Consider the following 17,630-nt stretch of genomic DNA (forward strand, 5'->3'; position numbering starts at 1 on the left):
CACACGAGCCTGTGTCTGGAGGAACACCTGGAGGAGCTCAGCCTGAAGCCTACAGGCAGAGCACATGGGGTCAGAGCATGGCTAACCAGCAGCTGTGCCATCTAGTACAGACCGCAGCTCTCCCTTCTCCACCAGTTTAAGTCTTCGCAATCTAGCTGCTGCACCACAGCCACATAAGCTAGCTTCTAAACTCCCCTGATGTTCTCCTGTGTTGCCTAAGCATCCCAATATGTACATTAACACAACCACTGCTTTGGACAGGCTCCTCTGCAAGCTATCCCTGCCCTGCCTTTCATTTCCATCTTGGTACCTCTAGGTGTCTGCTTACTTTGCAAACAGTACTGTTCTACCTCCTGAGCAGCCTCGTGTAAACAGCATGAGTGCCCTATAAAGGGTCCCCAAATGAGGCCACTACACTTCTTCAGTCATTAAGCAAAGCTCTCTCTTCCTGCAACACTGGGTAAGCACAGACTGCACCTGCTGATACCCACAAACAACAATAGGTATCTCCCAAAAGAAATTATCAGCTCCACCAGCAGCACAAGCAGATTTTTACAGGAATGCCACAGACGTACTCGTACCAGGACAGACTAGCTGGGGGGACTTCAAGACACAGCCTTCATTTTGCAGTACCTAGGCTGGAAAAGAAGAGGAACACTTCACAATCAGTGAGGCAGCCAGAGTAGCTTGGAGGCAGCCCCATCATAGACCGATGACATATTGCACCGGCACAGCCCATGACTCCCGGTAATACTGAGCTCCATACTAGGGTGTGAATTTTAAAGTCCTTACAACCTTCATGCGCAGGAAGCATGAACTCCTCTGGGGGAGGTGGTTCACTCCATGTGCTAGATAAGACATTAGCTGGGGGGGGGGGGGGGCGGTGGGCAGCTGTAAGAAGTTCAAGTTTCCCCACAAGAGACAAGTGCTTTCCTGCAGCTCTGAAGGTAACGTTCCACCCTCTGTCGTGCAGCAGAAGTCCCATATCCCAGACAATGCCTTCCAGAAAGTCTCATTGCGACTCAGTGGACCACCAACAGTTTCTCAGCACAAGCTACATTTCTCAGCTTTATTACACAGAGAAAGAAGGATAAAATTCCTGTGAAGTACACAGGGGAGGGCAGCCCAGCAGAGGAGAGCTGTTGCTGTTTCTAAATAGACTCATATTTTAGGATATGGTCTCAGATTGGCATACAGCTTCTCAGCTAGTAGGAAAGGAACAAAATGAGGACCTTCCCCCTCCATAAGGTCATTCAGCAAGACCAAACATACATCCTGAAGCTCTGACTGGCAAAAAGAATAAGGGGCTTGTAGCCACAGTAGGAGAGAGAAGAAGAAAGTACGGTGATATATAGTAGCAGGTTTGTAGCCTAGTCCATGAGCTATGGAAACTCCATACTGCTGGAGGGGACTCTAATTAAATTAGCGTGGACTTAGCCACCTCTATAGTTGCCAGAGCTCAACAGACTCTGTTCTTAGCGCAAATTATTAAATGCTAAAGAAAAAAAAACAAACAACAAAAACCCAGGCACAATGAAAGAATCCAACTACATATTCCATGCACCTGGTGTGTCTACTAATCAATCAGCTTATGTGATCTCACTTTACTCCATATTGATTCACAGTGGCATTCCTCCCAATAAACAGGGGTGTATAGATGATGCTAAACGTGACATTACCTGGACACGATATAAATGGTACATCTACACAGTCCATGAAAACACAACAGCAAAACAGCCACCCCTGTGAAAGCTTTGATCCAGGCAGCCCTCTGACAAAGCAATGGCACAGAATAGCAAATTTGCCAGGGAGGCCAAGCACAGGATCGGGTTGCTAACCTGCTTTTGTTATCTGTGTTATTGTACTCGTGGCTATTGTTATCTGAGCTAGCCAGATTTAAAGCTAAATACAGCTATGCCTCCCTGCACTGGTCTCATCACTGTTTTACAGACATACCCAGCCTGCACACTGATATCACAGGCATTTCCACAGGAAGTTCACACGGACCCCGTCTGCTGCAGAATCTCTCTACTCAAATGAGAAGTCACTGGGGAAAAAAAAAGAAGTCCTTTGGCAGAAATGGATAACATGTTATAGCTAATTTTATTTCTGAACCACGTTTCCTTATTGCTGTGAAGAAAAAGAAATAATGTAATTCCTCCTGATAGAAGCGGCCTTGTTGAAAATAAATGTCTTCAAGGAAAATAGAGATTTTGCACACACATTTATTTCTGTTGTCAGTTTACATCTGGGAGAATATAAAGGTCTGTGTGCGCGGCAAAAGGAGAAAAAAATGGGACACTGAATGCTATCCATTTGAGATGATCACATTGAACTCTTCTCACAAGCCATTTGCTTTTGGCACATGGGTGACCTATTCAAACCAGGACACTATTTGGTTAGGGATGGGAGAAGGGTGAGCAGAACCAGAGAGCCCTTATCCCAGAAAACTTATAATTCAAGCCTCCCTGTCAGATATGCATCCACGTAGCAATTGCTGCCAGTGGTTTCAATCATCTAGCCCATTCTATTTCACTGCAAGCCATGCCTGCACCCTACAAGGAGCACTTTGTTATTCACTTAAAAACAGAAAATAAACAAGCAAAACCTTGCAGGATGCTGTTGGCATTCAGAGCTGCTTTGTTTTAACAACTTGAGGAGACTCACTTTTCCTCAAGTTTTAAACTCTTGGTCTTGTGACACCAACTGAACTGAAGCCATGTGGAGAACACAGGTAGACTGACCACATAATTATTCCATAGATTAAGAATTACCCTAAAGCAGTCAAGGAGTGAAAAATCAAGATCAAGGAGAGAAAGGTTGCGCCATTCAAGTATTAAAAGACCAGGACGGCCTAACATGGGTTTACATCACTTGTGTTTTTCCACTAATATTTACATTCCTGAGGAAAACCAAGAAGTGCAGCGATAAAAGCCAGAAGAGAACGAGTTACAAAATAAGGTGCCTAACTAAACAGACTGGGTTCTGCTTTAAACTGCTGCCATCTCGTGGTCTTGCTGTTCATCACCAGGGCTTGGAGCTTGCAACATCACAGTGATGAGCAATCATTCCCTCATTAGGGACTGGGGACAAGCCCAAAACTCCCAAGAGCTTCTGGCGATCGGCAGCTGTGTAAGAGACCCATTTTCTCACTTCCCTATTACCTACCGTGAACACTGGGTGCGAAAGGTGTTCTACAGCGATGTGCCATCTTGTGAACCAGGAGTACGGAAAAATTCCTAGGATAGCATACCAAAATTGTCTTTTGTTTGAACAACATCTGGATCAGGAGGAGGACATGCTTCCCGAGTTGCACTGTCTTGAAGTCACCAGCAAGAAAAACCCCTTAGGGTTAGTCCAAAGCACAAAAAGTCTGAAGCAGCCAGGCCTGAGCTTTGCATTCACCCAAACCTGGCTCTGCAGAGCTTTGCACAAGGAAACGCAGAGCAACAGAGGAGCAGGGTCTGTCTTAAGACAGGCCTAGGAAGAAATGAGGGTTCCCATTAGAAGCAAAACTCTTTAGCAGATCCCAAGTGACAAAGGGCAGCCACAAGGACTTTGGGACCATCTGTAAAATGAGATTAAAGGCCCCATCCACAATCAAGCTTCCACAGTAACTGCCCATGGACTGAACCAAGCCCTTGTGCACGTTATTGACCCATTGCCTGTGCAAAGTAAGATATCTCAGACACTCAGCTGACACACAGTAAGCCTCTAACCCATCTGATAACGTGTCATTCTCCATTAAAAGCAATTAGAAGTTTGAATTAATTCACATGGGAGAAACTGCAAAGCTACCACAGTGATACTGCCTAACAAGCTGTTGAACTAGCAGACTCAGGTTTTGGTCCTTTAATCTTAACTAGAGCAAGCTCATCTGGAAGGACGCAATCCTACATAGGATGCAGTCCTGTTCAAAAGATCACTGAATTAGAAAGAATGACAGACTCCTGACAACCACAAGCCCAGGTAAGGGGAAACACCTTGGTTTCTGCACATACAGCACCTCCATAGCAATGCCCTGAATATCCCCAATCTCTAACTTCTGTATGATTCTATGGTAATATGCTATTAGTCAATAAATAAATAAACAAACCTCATGTTTCTAACAACATCACCCCCAACTTACTGTCGCACACCTTTACAGTGGGGGTGATTTGGGCTGGTAGAAACACGCACCCTGATCTCTGTACAATTACAAGGCAACCAGCAAGCCACAGATGGAGTTGTTATTCTACACAGCACCCAGCTTGAACAGTTAGTGCTTGCTCGCATACCAGAGGTAGCCAATTACAAAATCATAATAAACCCTTATTGAAGGTTATTTTCAACAGGAGTTTTCTAGCTCCTGCCTAAAATACTCATTTCCCAGATGAGAGATTAAGTCAGGATTTCCTATCTAAAACACATTCTGCTTCATTAAGTATCTGATGTTGCCTATTTCCACAAGTCAAGTTTATTACTTTATAATAATAAAAACATGAATGAGTTTAGACAACAGGTTGTAATAAGTTTGATGCACCATTTACAGAGGAATATGCAGTAGGGATAGATCTATCTGTACCTTTCTTTTCACTATCCTTCTTTTGGTTTAATTACTGATACATACGTTTGCTTAATAGGAGCTTCCAGGCAGAACTGCATTCCACCTCAGCACGGAGAAATAGCTTACTAAATACCAGTTCGCACAAAAACGTAAGTTATTTGGCAAACACAACTCCTGGTTATCAGCAACACTCACTTGAGTTTCCCACGGAGAAAGCAGCCGTGAGCTGGACAGTTTGACTAGGAAGATGAGTCTTTCAGCCTTAGGTCAGGGTGGACAACTCCTGCACTTTTGAGGCAATGACTGTGCCACAAAGCCACAAATTTCAAAGGAGACCGAAGCAACAAACTTAACTAGAAGGAATGTCCATATCTACTAAAGAATTGCAACCAGATTAAATTCTGTATATAGTTAGCAGCTATAAGAGCCCCAAAACTGATAAAAACTCTCCCCATCTGCCCTTAAAAAGCAAGAACATAATGCCCTGCCTACAGTAAAACCTGGGAAATCAGCATATGGAACACCTGCCACATGATTCTCTCAAAGCCTGCAGATCTGAAAACAAGCCACAGGCCTCTCCTCTTCATCACTATCACTCCTCCAAATTGCGTTCTCCCTGCTGTGACTCCTCAGCTGCAGGCAGAGCAGATAAGTATTACACGAGGCAGGTACTGCGATCCTGTCGGGTTTCAGTTGCGGTAGAGCTGCAATTGATTACAGCAGCTACAGAGGTTTTGCTGTCCCATTCCATCCTCATTACCACTAGAGAGCTCATTAGTTGTATACTGATGTCTTATTAGCAATCCCTAGGCTAGTTTTGGTGGTTTATTTAGCAAATGGGGCACACGCTGCCCTTCCGTATTTCTCCCCTTCTCTCCATCCATTTAAGTTAGCACTTAAGTTAACACTCTCTTGAAATAGATACCATTGCTCTCAGAACAGCTGATGGTTCGTTTACCAAAAGCTAGTTCTCATCGAGATCACTGAGCAGAAAGGGCAGACAAAACCTTATTAATTTCTCCTCAAATACTGCCTCTCTTCAGCCGGAGCTCAACTCACATCCACATGGCTGTAACCAGCAGAAGAAAATTAGAAAGTTGGAACCAAGCCTAGGAAAAGCACAGGTTACACTACTGCCCACGGTACACTACACTGCTGCCTGTAAGCCAGAGAAGGTCAGGGGCCAGTATTTAAGTGGAACTAAAACAGCCCAATCAAGTGTCTTACAGCCTCTGAAAATACATTCATAATCAAATTTAAAAAAGCAGGTGTTCTTCTTATGCCTCCAAATTGCCTAGATAGAGAGCGCATCTCCAAGTAGCCATCGTTATTCATGCAGAAGCCTGGCATAATAAATTCAGGGAGGCATGCAAAGAGAACAGCTTGTAAAAGAGCCCGATACCAGAGGCAATAGGTGCCTATATCTTCTGGCTGGGACCACTTCTCACAGACATGCCTCTGTGAAAGTCGCACACCTTCAGTTTTACTCTCTCTAAAAAGCCACAAGAAAAGCAATCAGCAGCCTTCACCCTCCTACTAAAGAGGGTGGTATTTTAGCACATGTACTTGATTTATTCAGAGCTGCCCCAAAGACAGTTAAAATAGGTCAGCAATTTGCTCTTTGTAGCCTGATTCATGTACCATACAAAGAGCTTAGACCTATCCTAATAATGTTAAACGATGTCTTTAAGCAGATTCAATCAGATCTGTGCTCTAAAAGAGATAAGAAAGGAGCAATCACATCCTTACACTCTGAGTTAAACTAAGGTGCAGAAATATTCCTGCTTGCTAGAATTACACTGATATCTGTATGCTCACTGGATTCTGGTAGATCACAGGAAAAACATTGACTAAAAAGATTACGCAGTGCAGCACTTCAATCCATTGTCCACCATCCTTTAATTACAAATTACTAGTGGAAGCAGCCCGGTATGGAAACAGACCCTTCATCACCCTTGATGACATGCTGATTTAGTAGGTAATTTACCCCTGTCCCTGTGAAAGTCTAGGAAGGCTCTTCATCTCCACCTCTGCTCTGACCATTCATTTAACTTTATTAAAAATATAAGCATTGATTTTCTACAGCCATTACACGCCACTGGATTTATCTGGATTACTGACTGAAGTCATCAATCCACTCATTCCAAGAAGAGCCAAAGCCTGCAGAAGACAATAGCTACAAGCTGTTACCAAGGCAGCAACATCAAAAAGAGCATTCCTCACCCTGCTCTTCTGATTCATCTGACCAGGAAGTGAAACTTTTGCTGCAGCACTCAGGACAGCATCCAAACAGGAGAAAACTCCAACAGATACAGAATAGAAGCCACTTCTCTTCAGGGAATAACTGTTCTCTAAGCAATACATTCATCATGGCGCATCAGTTGCGACTAAAAAATCTTCACGTTTCTGATTACCTGCACATTACAAACACAAGCAATGTGTTGGAAGGACGTATACATTACCATGGGATTGGAGTCTGCAATCAGGTCACGCAGAGAATCCAGAAATCCTTGGTCTTCCACCATCTGGGCATTGATGTCATGTAGCTTTGCCACACAGACAGCTGCAGTCTTCCGTACATAAGGATCTTCATCCTTCAGACATTTGCGGAGAGGCTCACACAAATACTCTGTGATCTTATCCACCCTGATGCATCCCATCGTACGGACTGCCAGAGCACGGATCAGAGGGTTTGGATCTTCACAGTCCTGCAAAGGGAAAGAAGAACATGCAGTAAACAAATACGGGCATCTAAACACCAGTATCTTCCCTATAGCCAAAATAGGGCTTTTCTGTTCCTATTCCAAACAAAAGACCTTCTCTCCGATCACACACTAAAAAAGGACGCTTATTTCTGATCAGGGACAAAAGGTGGAAATCACTGGCTCATAGAAGCATTCTATACCATCTCAAAATGTTTTCAGGCTATAATAGCTTGTAAAATAGCAAAATTGTGACATCAGTGCCCCTTGGTTGTCCCCAGGCAAAGCTTCTTTCAAAACGATCCAGCAGCTAAATCTAAAGTACAGCTAAGCTAGAGAGGTGTCTCTCACCATTCAAAGGCTAGCCACAGGCAGCTTTCAGACAGAATGAAACGCTGGTTTCTAGCCTTTCTGGTTTAAAGGAGCATTAGAATACAATGGGAAAAGTCAGCAATTAAACGTAACTCAACAGTCATCAAGGCCAATTTCGCACAGGCCAGATCTAGACACAAGCATCCCTCGCATTCACAACACACAAAACGCTAGCCAAAAGCATTTCAGTCTAGAGGTCTGAGAAAAGCAAGCAGAAGTGAATGTAACACTCTTTATCCTTGAGACCTATTTAGTTTTCCATACAACTACTTACAAAATCAAGCAGTTTTTACAGCTACGCTCTTAGCCTATCGCATCCAATCCATCTACATCTCAGCAAAACTCCTTCAAATTCAGACTAGAAAAGGATGGCGGCAGAATGGCCCACAAAAGCATAAAGCACACTTACCTTTCACTGTTTAATTTTTCTATACCTGTAGAACACCTGAATCCATCAATTTAAAAACATATGAGTGAAGTGACATATCTTACCAATGCATTCAACACCTTGAGCTGTGAACTGCATGTGAAATGCTGAGTTAGCACAGAGTAGTGCCGATACTTCCTCTTTACTAACACTTGTCCCTCATCTTGGCAGATGGGACATTAGACATTTCCTTCCAGGGAAAAGCATGGAGCTGGAAAATATCAGGTCTGTTTGTTAGCCCACTCTAACAGAATTACACTTGGAAGGTATGATAGACAAGAATATTCTTCCCAGGAACTTGCAGATGGAGGTAGGGGCATCTTCTTTACCCAGAAGAGCAGGCCACCCTCAGCCTAGGTACCCCTCACCTCTTTCAGCCTCAGACAGCACACTAAAAGCTTAAAACATGATCGTATTTCCCAGTTTCTGGGGGTTTGTCATGGCCTAGGAGGAGTCTCAAACTTTTCCTAAGCACTGGGTTTTAACTTACATAATATGAGACTGAAATAACATTTCCCAGATAAGGACAGGCAACTTGATAACAGAATTAAAGGCCATACAGCGATCAGGCTGTTATTCTCCACTGAACTGTCTTTCAGTTTCACCAGTCAGAGATAAAGGTTTTTCACAGAGAGCTCCACTGAGGCATTCAAAGGAGAAGCGGATATCCATATGACACGGATGCTACAAAGGCTGAAAGATGAAGAACATACGTTCTCTTGTCCAAGGGCAGAAGGTGGTCTTCAATGGTGGTTAGTAAAATAACAGAAGCAGCTTTTCCTGGAGCAGGCTCCCTCAGAATCACTTACAGGAGGACTGAAGTCACCTCCTCTGCAGTAACTAGCGGCAGCAAGTGAGAAACGGGACCCACATCTGTCGGATTCAGCCAGCTCCTGCGAGCCAGCTCATTTCCTGCTCCTCTACAAGCACCCCCAACCCAGAGACTCATGTACAAAAGGAGAGATTACAAACAGCTGAGAAAGGGCTAACGGACAAAGGAGACAGGTTGACAGCCACGCACCACATCAGTTTCTGATGAGCCTTGGGAGCAAGTTACCTTCACAAAGCTGTTTACAGCCATAATGGCCATATCCGGCTGACTTTTGGCATAGTTCATCAGGTACAGGTACACCAGCTTCTTCAGCTCCAAGTTGTCAGTCTGCATACAGTTCACAACATCTGGGAAGAGTGAGCTGGATAAACAAGAGTGGAGCACAAAGAGAGAAAAAGCCATGAGATTACATTGTAAGCAAAGGGATAGCATGAATATCAAGGGAGCCAGGAAACCTGGAACTCCACTATAACTATTCCACAGTCTAATAAGAGGTCACTTTCCTCCCAAAACAGCTTGCAATGGGTTTTACAATAGTTTAATCATTTAATCTCTTCTAGGGCTTTAATACAGGCCAGTGCCTGGAATAGGGGAAAACAAATGCAATTTCCTAAAACTGCTGTAATTGTGGAGTTCACTGAACAAAAAAATCCTATCATGCCAGCCTTGGAAATTAACCAACAACAAAACAAAGATGCTTAAAAAAAATGTTTTGATGATGCAGGACATCTGATTTACAATGAACCTGCCAAATTTCAGTAAATTCTAAAGTGATTAGGAGATTAAACACTGATAAATTGAGTTTCACTGAAACGTGAAGCAGCAGTCTAAACGGCAGTGCAGAAGAAAGGAGAAAGTTGCAGACGACATCTGCAGCTCTCAGGTATGCTGTAGAGATGTAAAGGTGAACGTCAAGTGCTGTCGACATTAAAAAAAAAAAAAAAAGATTATTTTTCCTCCCTCCAATTTAATCTGTTCCTTCTTCATCAAGTCATGATGCTAAATTTGCAACCTCATATGAAATTCCCTGGCAACAGACTATACTGCCATGAATCCAGGATTATTATGACTTTATGGCAGAATCCAGTAACAGGGGAAGCTGGAAGGGAGAAAGTGTTTGCTCAAGCAAGTCTCAAGACAGCAAAAAATACTGGGACAGCTCTGCAAAAGGTAAATGCCCGTGTCCTTTAGCAACTGTGATGTAATCCCAAAGGCCCAGTTTAAAAAACGTTCAGTTTAATATGTACCCTTATCTGCAATGGCATAAAATCATTTAAAACAAACACTTGGAATTACCTTCCTAAAACTAAAAACCTCAGCTAGCAAGCAGATCAGAAAACATTGTCTATGGTGACATCTAAAAATGGCTGAATTCTGGAAGGATTTTTAAATAAAAAGTGTTAACAGGCAGCCAGCTAAACTGGCACTGATAAACTTGTTTTCTTTTGCTTTCAGTAATAGAAAGGAGCTCAAAAAAGCTGTGAATCAATCACAGCATAGGCCAGGACACAGTCAGCCTCACTACCCAGCTCACTGAGATGAAGAACTTGGATTCTGAGACATAGTGTCTCCTTTCTCCCTGTTGGGGAGCCTTCCAGAGAGACGTGTGCCTCTCGTGCCTGACTGAAGAGTCCAAGGAGAATCAGAGCTACTACAGGTGAAAGAACAACACCTTTTACCTGACATCCTTCCCCACAGTCATGGCTGCAATAACCTTTTTTACAGCTTCTTTCCTCTTCTCTTTCTTTTCATTATTGAGTTCTGCCTTCAGTTCAAAAATCTCTCCTGGAAGAAGACAAAACAGACCGTGACTCTTGGAAAAAGAAGATGTGGCTTTAGGAATAACTTGGAAGTGACCCAAATTCCTGCAGATGACTTGGGAGATTACGGAATGGGCTGGGGGCGGAGGGGAGGGGAAGGAGAAGGAAGACCAACTCTTTTTCAGTAGGTAAATACATATTCTTTGGCTCACATACAAACAGACCTGAGCACAATCAGAAATGAGGAAAAAATTATCCAGCTACAAAAAGGATGAAGTGCTATATGTTCAAACTTTCTCCCCACTCTACACACACATCCCCAAACTCTTTTGCCTATGGTTACTGAAACATCCTACACTGGCTACATGATGACAGAATTATTTCCCTTGAAAAACCAGAAAGCCACCCTGCAAGATGACCAAAATCACTTTGTGGTTTGCAAGGCTTTAGGTTGAAAAACAAGGTCCTCCTCAAATAAGGAAGAAAAAGCAGTCTGCAGAGTTAATCTGCCTAACCATTTGAAAAGAAGTCCCAGTAAACTCCCAGGGATAGTTTTTTCCTTCTTCTTCTTTTTTCAGCCTGTTGCTCCCATAAAATTGGTACGCTAACATGTGGAAGCTGTCACACTTTATGGAGAACACGGTTCAAGAAGTAAAGCTGTGGCACACTGAGAATGATGTGGACTATGCCTTGCTAAATAAAAAAGAAAAAAAAATTTACAAGAACCACTCTACATGCTGCAGCTCTCCCACCTCTAAAACATTATACTATGTCACTGTAGCGTCTGTTTCTCAGCAGCAACTATTATATAACCAGGATGAAAAGATATTTGGAGATACCAGATTAGTGCCTGTAAGAAAAATTAACTCAGCTAGGAGTTTGCCTAGACTGTTGTATTTTTGCTCATCGCTGCTCAGCTCCCTGCAAGCACAATGAGGAAACGTAGAATGACAGACTGCAGCGTAACACAGATGCCATGGGACGCAGCAGCAGAAACAGGGAAGCATGAATTTAGTCCAGTGGAATAAATGTCGTCCAGGTTAGAAAGACAAAACTGCTACTAACAAAAGCTGCAAGTAACACAGCAGCTCCTGGATGCTGAGGTCACTCTGCAGTAACAGCAGCAGTCTTTTCTCTGATATTAATTCTTCCAGCTACTATTACGTGGAAAGTCAGCTCACACTGGATTACAGAAGTGGCAAAGCACATTTGCAATATAAAATAACACACATGTAAGACAGCTTATCAAGCCTGTTGCGGACAGAAAAAGTGATGTGAGAAGGATAACACTCCTAACAGGCCAGACAGCTTCCCCAGGAAGGACGGCAAACAGTATTCCCACTAGAAGCCACACACCGAGAAGGATACATTCCAAATATCAAAACATCTCCTATGAAGTACATTCCAGCGCTCAACTCTCGATTCCTACACACCAATACCATGTTTTCAGAGCAGCAATACTAACTACTGAAGAGCCTGGCATGAAAAGACCACCAGGTACTTAGAAAAGAATATAAGTTACTGTCCAAAGAACACAGTGTAGTGACCACCTGCCAGAGAAAGAGATGCAAGCGTTATTCACACCGAGATCATGCCCCAAAGCTTAGCTGAGCCAGCAGCAGCAGCTGCAGCATTCGTACCATAGCTCAGTCAGTGCAGGTTGGCCTCTTGCAGCCATCCCAGAAAAATCTGACTGCTGCTTCAGGTTTGAACTTCCAGAGACAGGAGGTCCTTAGAGAGATGTGAACTGCTTTTGCTTAATTTATGAGCTCATTCTGAAGCTTAATGAAACAAACAGATCAGCACTGCATTTGTTCCCCCCACTAGTGAGCATTCATCAGAGACATTCAGCTATTCTGAAAAGGAAGGGCAAAAGTTAATGTTTAAATTGCAGCCAATATGAGTTGGGGTAAAAGTGGGGCATTTGGGGTTTGTTTGTTTGTTTGTTTTGGGGTTTCTTTTTTTTTTTTTTAGATCAGCTTATAAAAAGACTCTGCCTGGGCAGTTTCAGTAGAACAAGTCCTGCCCTGGAATATATGAACGGGTTAAACAGCCCCAAAGATCCCTTCCAATCCTATTTTATAAACCCAAGCTATTTCAGAAGCACTTCCACTTTGAAGAGCTGTTGCAGTCTGTCCTGAAGTGACCACCACAGTTACAGTAAAGCCAAAGGAAAATCAAATGGAGCACAGAAGAAACAAAGGAATTTCACTGCAGCTTTGGAGGAAGCAGCAAGAGGAAACCCATTAGCTTTGCTACCGTTTGGCATAGATATATATACACACTTACAACAAACACTAAACTCTCTCAATCAACCTAACTCTGTGACGCCCAACTGCGACATTGACATCAGTCTTGAACTTGTTACCGCATAACTAATCCTTTGTTTCTGACCGGATCTGCATTCACATCCCAATGTTTTGTTCTCTGAACCTTGAAAAAGGAGCAATTTGGGTCATTTTGTGCATTACAAAGCTCTACAATACATCAGTTTTGTCTTCTGTCACCACGTGACCTACTTTTGAAGTTTCTCCCTGGATGATTAAGAGGAGAAACAGGGACAGAGCTAACAGAAAATTACAAATTCTTCTGCAGGCAGTTAAAAAAAGCTATGTAAAAATAGCCACCCACCACCCCCAAGAACCTTCAATCCACGGCACTCATTTAACACTAACCTTTTTTATTGGTTGTGAAGTATTTGGAGTCCGTCATGGTTCCAATTCCTTAAAACACCTGAAAGAGAGAACGCACAAACAGCATTCAGAACTGACAACACCCAGTTTGCACGCCCAGAACTCAGAGGAAGAAAGCTTGGTGAGAGCATGTAACATAAGGGAAGAAGAAAATGCTTTACATCACATGCACAAGTTTCACAGTTTTCGTTCTGTACCAAATGCTGTTATTACTTGGGAAACCCATGGCTTTAAAGGGTTCAAACGAACAGCGTTAGTGAAAATAAAAGCACCTGCTGTGGATAGACTAGAAAAGCAGAGGTGGCCACCTCAGCTTTCTGATTTTTAATCTTGAAAGGAGAAAGATCATTTTTAACTGCTTATAACGAGGAGATCTTGACACCTTCTGCAGCCGCCTCTCCCCTGGGTAAACAATTTCATTTTCCCAAAAAAGCAGTGCACATTTAATATCTCAACTGGAAGTGAGAAGTCCATGTTTCAGACAAAGGAAACCGTCAACTCCCCCTAACGATACGTTTTTATGTTGCATCTTGATGGAAAGAACAATTAGTCCTACTTGCCAAACCCACCCGGAGGCCCTTTGATTTTTCTCCCTCTTTTGTTCTTCCTAAACCCCAGGAAATGCAAAACACTTTTTGAAAAGAAAAGCCATTACTTTTTGGTTCTCTCAAGCTTGAAATTGAAATCTTTCTTTGCCAAGATCTTGCACCCCACCTCTGACAAACACACAAGCTATTAGCTCTGTACTGCACTGCTTTTTTGTGGAAAAATGCTGCTGGGCCAGCAAAGTGCTTAACGGAGCTGTGAGAAAGGTCTCACCAGCACTTTTCTTGCTCCACAGAACCAAATTATAAATACATAGATTACAGGGATTGTCCGAACATAGCAGAGAGCCATCATTTTATTTTTGCAATTGCCAGCTCTGTGACAAACATGACAAACAATTGCAAGTATTGGCTGAAAAACAAGCATCGGAGTGGGCAATCTTACCGTTTTGGATGATACAATCTGCATCCTGGCTAAAAATCTATATCCTCCAAACTATCCAAAACATGCTGCTTTGTACCTTTTCACTCCTTTACCTAACTCCCCTTCTCTTCTAGATACTGCTATTACCTTTAAATGTTACCGGTAAAGAAGTGAGTCATTTCTTCTCTAAACGCTGCTGCCTGTTTGCCTCCAATCCTCTTGGGCCTTGCTGGCTCAACAACGAAAGGACAAGCTTAGCTCTAAACTCCAAGATGCTGCCCAGCACTGCAACTAGCTCGCTGCTCCTTAACACTTTTCTTCCTCATCCCTTAACCAGCCTCAACACTACTATCATTCTTTTTTTTTCTGGCCACCTAAATCATTTTAATACCTCAGGAGTTAACTTCGCACGAGCAGCAGCCGCAGGATAATGGCAGTTTCTGTCACCTTTAGCGTGCTCTACAGGGTGGCAACGCAGAGCGGTGGTGATCCTGTCCAGCCGCCCAGAGAGCGGGAGAGAAACACAACCTGTAGTTTCGCCCAGCTCCCTGGAGCTTTTGTCTGCCCTGCGCCTGCTGGTCACCTCTCCTCATCCCAGTATTACTCAAACTGGCTTGATTTTGTCCCCTTCCTGCTCCTGCCAAGCTGGACGACGCGCCTGGGGACAGCTCTGGAAGTGCACTTTGCCTGCAAGAGAGGTTTCTCCTCCTTCTCAAACAGAGGCTGGGTTGGGAAGGCCACATGAGCCACAACATAACACAGTAGCCTTTCCAATAAAGTCACAGCACCCCCGCAGAGGGGGCTGCTGTGGGTCTTGTTTTATAATTAAAAAAGCAGCCTCGTTTCAGCAGCAGTGTTATTGCTGACACAGTCCTCCGGATTTGAGCCTAGCTCAGAAGACGACTTAAATGTTTTTGTCTACCAGAATAATTGGCACGATCCCAAAAGAGTTTCAATACAGTCTCACTGTGCTTTGGTCTCGTTGCATTATACAAGTCTTTATCTAGCTGGGTCATACCTTCCAGCTGACCTTGTCTGATACTGTTTTAACAGCGACCAATAGCAGGTTAGAGAAAATCCAGAGGAAAAACAACAACACACTTCACCCAGTTGTATAAAGCTACACAGAAGAACCCTTGCTGAATTTCACAGGTGATATGTATACTCAAAAGCAGGCTATTTCACTGTCCTTCTAACTTCAGATCACATACTTGGAAACATGGAGAATAATCATAAAACACACACTCAAACTTCAAACACGGCCAACCACAGCCCGTGTCCTCATAACCTCTGTTTTGACAGATGTAAAACAAGATTCAATTTATTTCAATAAGAAACACAACTACCATATTCCAAGTGCAACATTGGAGAAAACTCTTTTTCGCAGGTATGTGGATTTTTGTTTTGTGTAGGCCATAGCTTGCTTCATACGTTGTTAAGAGACAGCTTGGTAGCAGTACCAAGTGCAATGGACTAAGCAAACTCTGCATGGTTTACAGCAAGTCCCAGAGGAAGGCCAAAACCAAAGCAGAGCAGATTTACAAATAGCAATGTTTTAAATAACTGAAGAAAATGCCAGCTTCTTGTATACAAATCTAAATTTGAAGAGAGCAGAGAAAATTTACAACCACGCCACAAACATCCTTATGTTTTTAGAGAAAAATCTAAGATAGATTGCGCTTGCCTTCCTGTTGTTCTGTGTCCAACCAACACCTGCTAAAGCGAAAACTCATAAAAGGTGTTCAAGCTGACAGCAAAAGGGTTCTGTTCTACCCCTCACTTCCTCCTCCAAAAAACAGGAGATGAAGCAGAGGAATTCCTCCAGAAGGTCTGGCAATGGTTAATGCTTTAAGCATTAGCTTGACATTTAAATGTAGACCGAACCAAAAATATGATTTAATGAGAAGACTAAGGAACCATCACAACCAGAAGCATAAGCAGCTTCAGTCTAAAATCATAGCGAAAACTGAATCCTGCAGCTGACCAGCACTAGCTTTGCCCTGCACAGAATTCAAACAACAGCCTGGCCTGAGCTCAATACCACTGATTTCATGCAGATGTAAACAGGAACGGGGCAGGTTTAAGGTCTCAACTCGGCATTAATACAAGCAGTCTAGTATTGAAACAGTTTTGTGTTGAACCCCTAAAGCTCTAACGCAATCCCCAGTTTAACCAGACTTACATAGCAGCTGGCATCCATTTCTTATCCACACCTGCTTCATTCTGCAAAACCTCTAGAGTATGTGCATGATAGCCCAGTATGGCTCGGGGCGGCCTGGGCACCAGGAAACAAATGGAGCAGCCAAACACAGATGGCAAAAGGGAAAGCTTGCCTCAGCTTTAGAAGCCCTCAGCCCTAAGAGCATGTGCCCACAGCAGGCAGTCTGTCCCCTCCCAAGGAGCAAAGGCACCATCACCCCCAGGCCTTTGGTGCTCCCCATCCCATTCCCAAATGCTCTCTGTTTCCTATTGTCTCCTTACTCCTCAGACCCTATTGCCCAACTCCAGGACTGTCTTTGCCACCAGCCCCTCCACTCCTATTCCCCCCTGCTTCCCATCACATCCCTCCCACCCTCAGCATGCAGCTGGACTCCCAATCGCTCCACCTCAACCACCAGCACCACGTCCCACCAGTGTTCCCAGCTCCAGCAGCACACCCACCATCCCATCTCTATCTGTTCCCCCAGGGCCCCTTCCCAGGAGCCTGACTCCTGCTGCCCAACCCTCACCCACGCCCAGACCTGCCACTATCCCAGTGTTTCATTCCCCAACTCTCATCCCATCTCTCCTCCCCAGTCCCAACAACCCCCATCGCTACCCAGTTCTCCTGCTTGCCCCCAGCACCCCATCCCTGCCCAGTCTCCCACCCCAGTACCCCTACCCCTCACCCCCCCAATGCCTTGGCACTTGTCCCACTTTTGCCCCCCCATACCCTCAGCAATCACTCCCTGCACTTCTCCCTTGCCTAATTCTCCAGGATTTGCCCCCCAACCCCTGCCCATTCCCCCCAGTCCTCCCAGTTCCAGCACTCACTTTCCCAGCCTCCTCCCAGGCCCCCAGATCTCGCCCCCACCCCTGCCCAGTCCCCCCCAGCACTGACCCCCCCCACCCAGTCCCCACCCCAGCACACACCCCTCATCCTAGTCCCCCAGGGTCCCCTCCCAGTACTCACCCCTATCCCTTCCCAGTCCTCCCAGTGCTCCCCTCCAGCGGCCCAGTAGAGTCTCCACCCCAGTACCCCCCCCATCCCATCCCAGTGCCCCCTCCCAGGATCCCCTACCACCTCCCACTTCCCCCTCCCAGTACTGCCGACCCCTCCCAGTGCCCCC

General features: G+C 44.3%; 1 protein-coding gene across 9 annotated transcripts in view; it reads right to left on the minus strand.

Moving 5' to 3' along the window:
- The window catches only part of AP2B1 (adaptor related protein complex 2 subunit beta 1), an 85,240-nt gene that overhangs the window by 64,988 nt on the left and 2,622 nt on the right, over positions 1-17,630 (minus strand). For 6 of the 9 annotated variants that reach the window (XR_011134830.1, XR_011134829.1, XM_068909995.1 and 3 more), the window contains exons 2-5: positions 13,315-13,372; positions 10,559-10,664; positions 9,105-9,240; positions 7,009-7,254 (exon numbers count right to left, since the gene is read on the minus strand). Coding sequence is in view for 7 of the 9 variants with exons in the window: in XM_068909995.1 (XP_068766096.1) it covers positions 7,009-7,254; positions 9,105-9,240; positions 10,559-10,664; positions 13,315-13,351 (525 nt within the window). In the remaining 2 variants the exon portion in view is untranslated. Of the gene's footprint in view, positions 1-7,008; positions 7,255-9,104; positions 9,241-10,558; positions 10,665-13,314; positions 13,373-16,483; positions 16,577-17,473; positions 17,609-17,630 lie in introns of those variants that run through there. The other 3 variants (XM_068909989.1, XM_068909994.1, XM_068909990.1) reach the window with 2 other exon arrangements.

This window comes from Struthio camelus, chromosome 16 (assembly GCF_040807025.1).
Source record: "Struthio camelus isolate bStrCam1 chromosome 16, bStrCam1.hap1, whole genome shotgun sequence".
Taxonomy (NCBI): domain Eukaryota; kingdom Metazoa; phylum Chordata; class Aves; order Struthioniformes; family Struthionidae; genus Struthio; species Struthio camelus.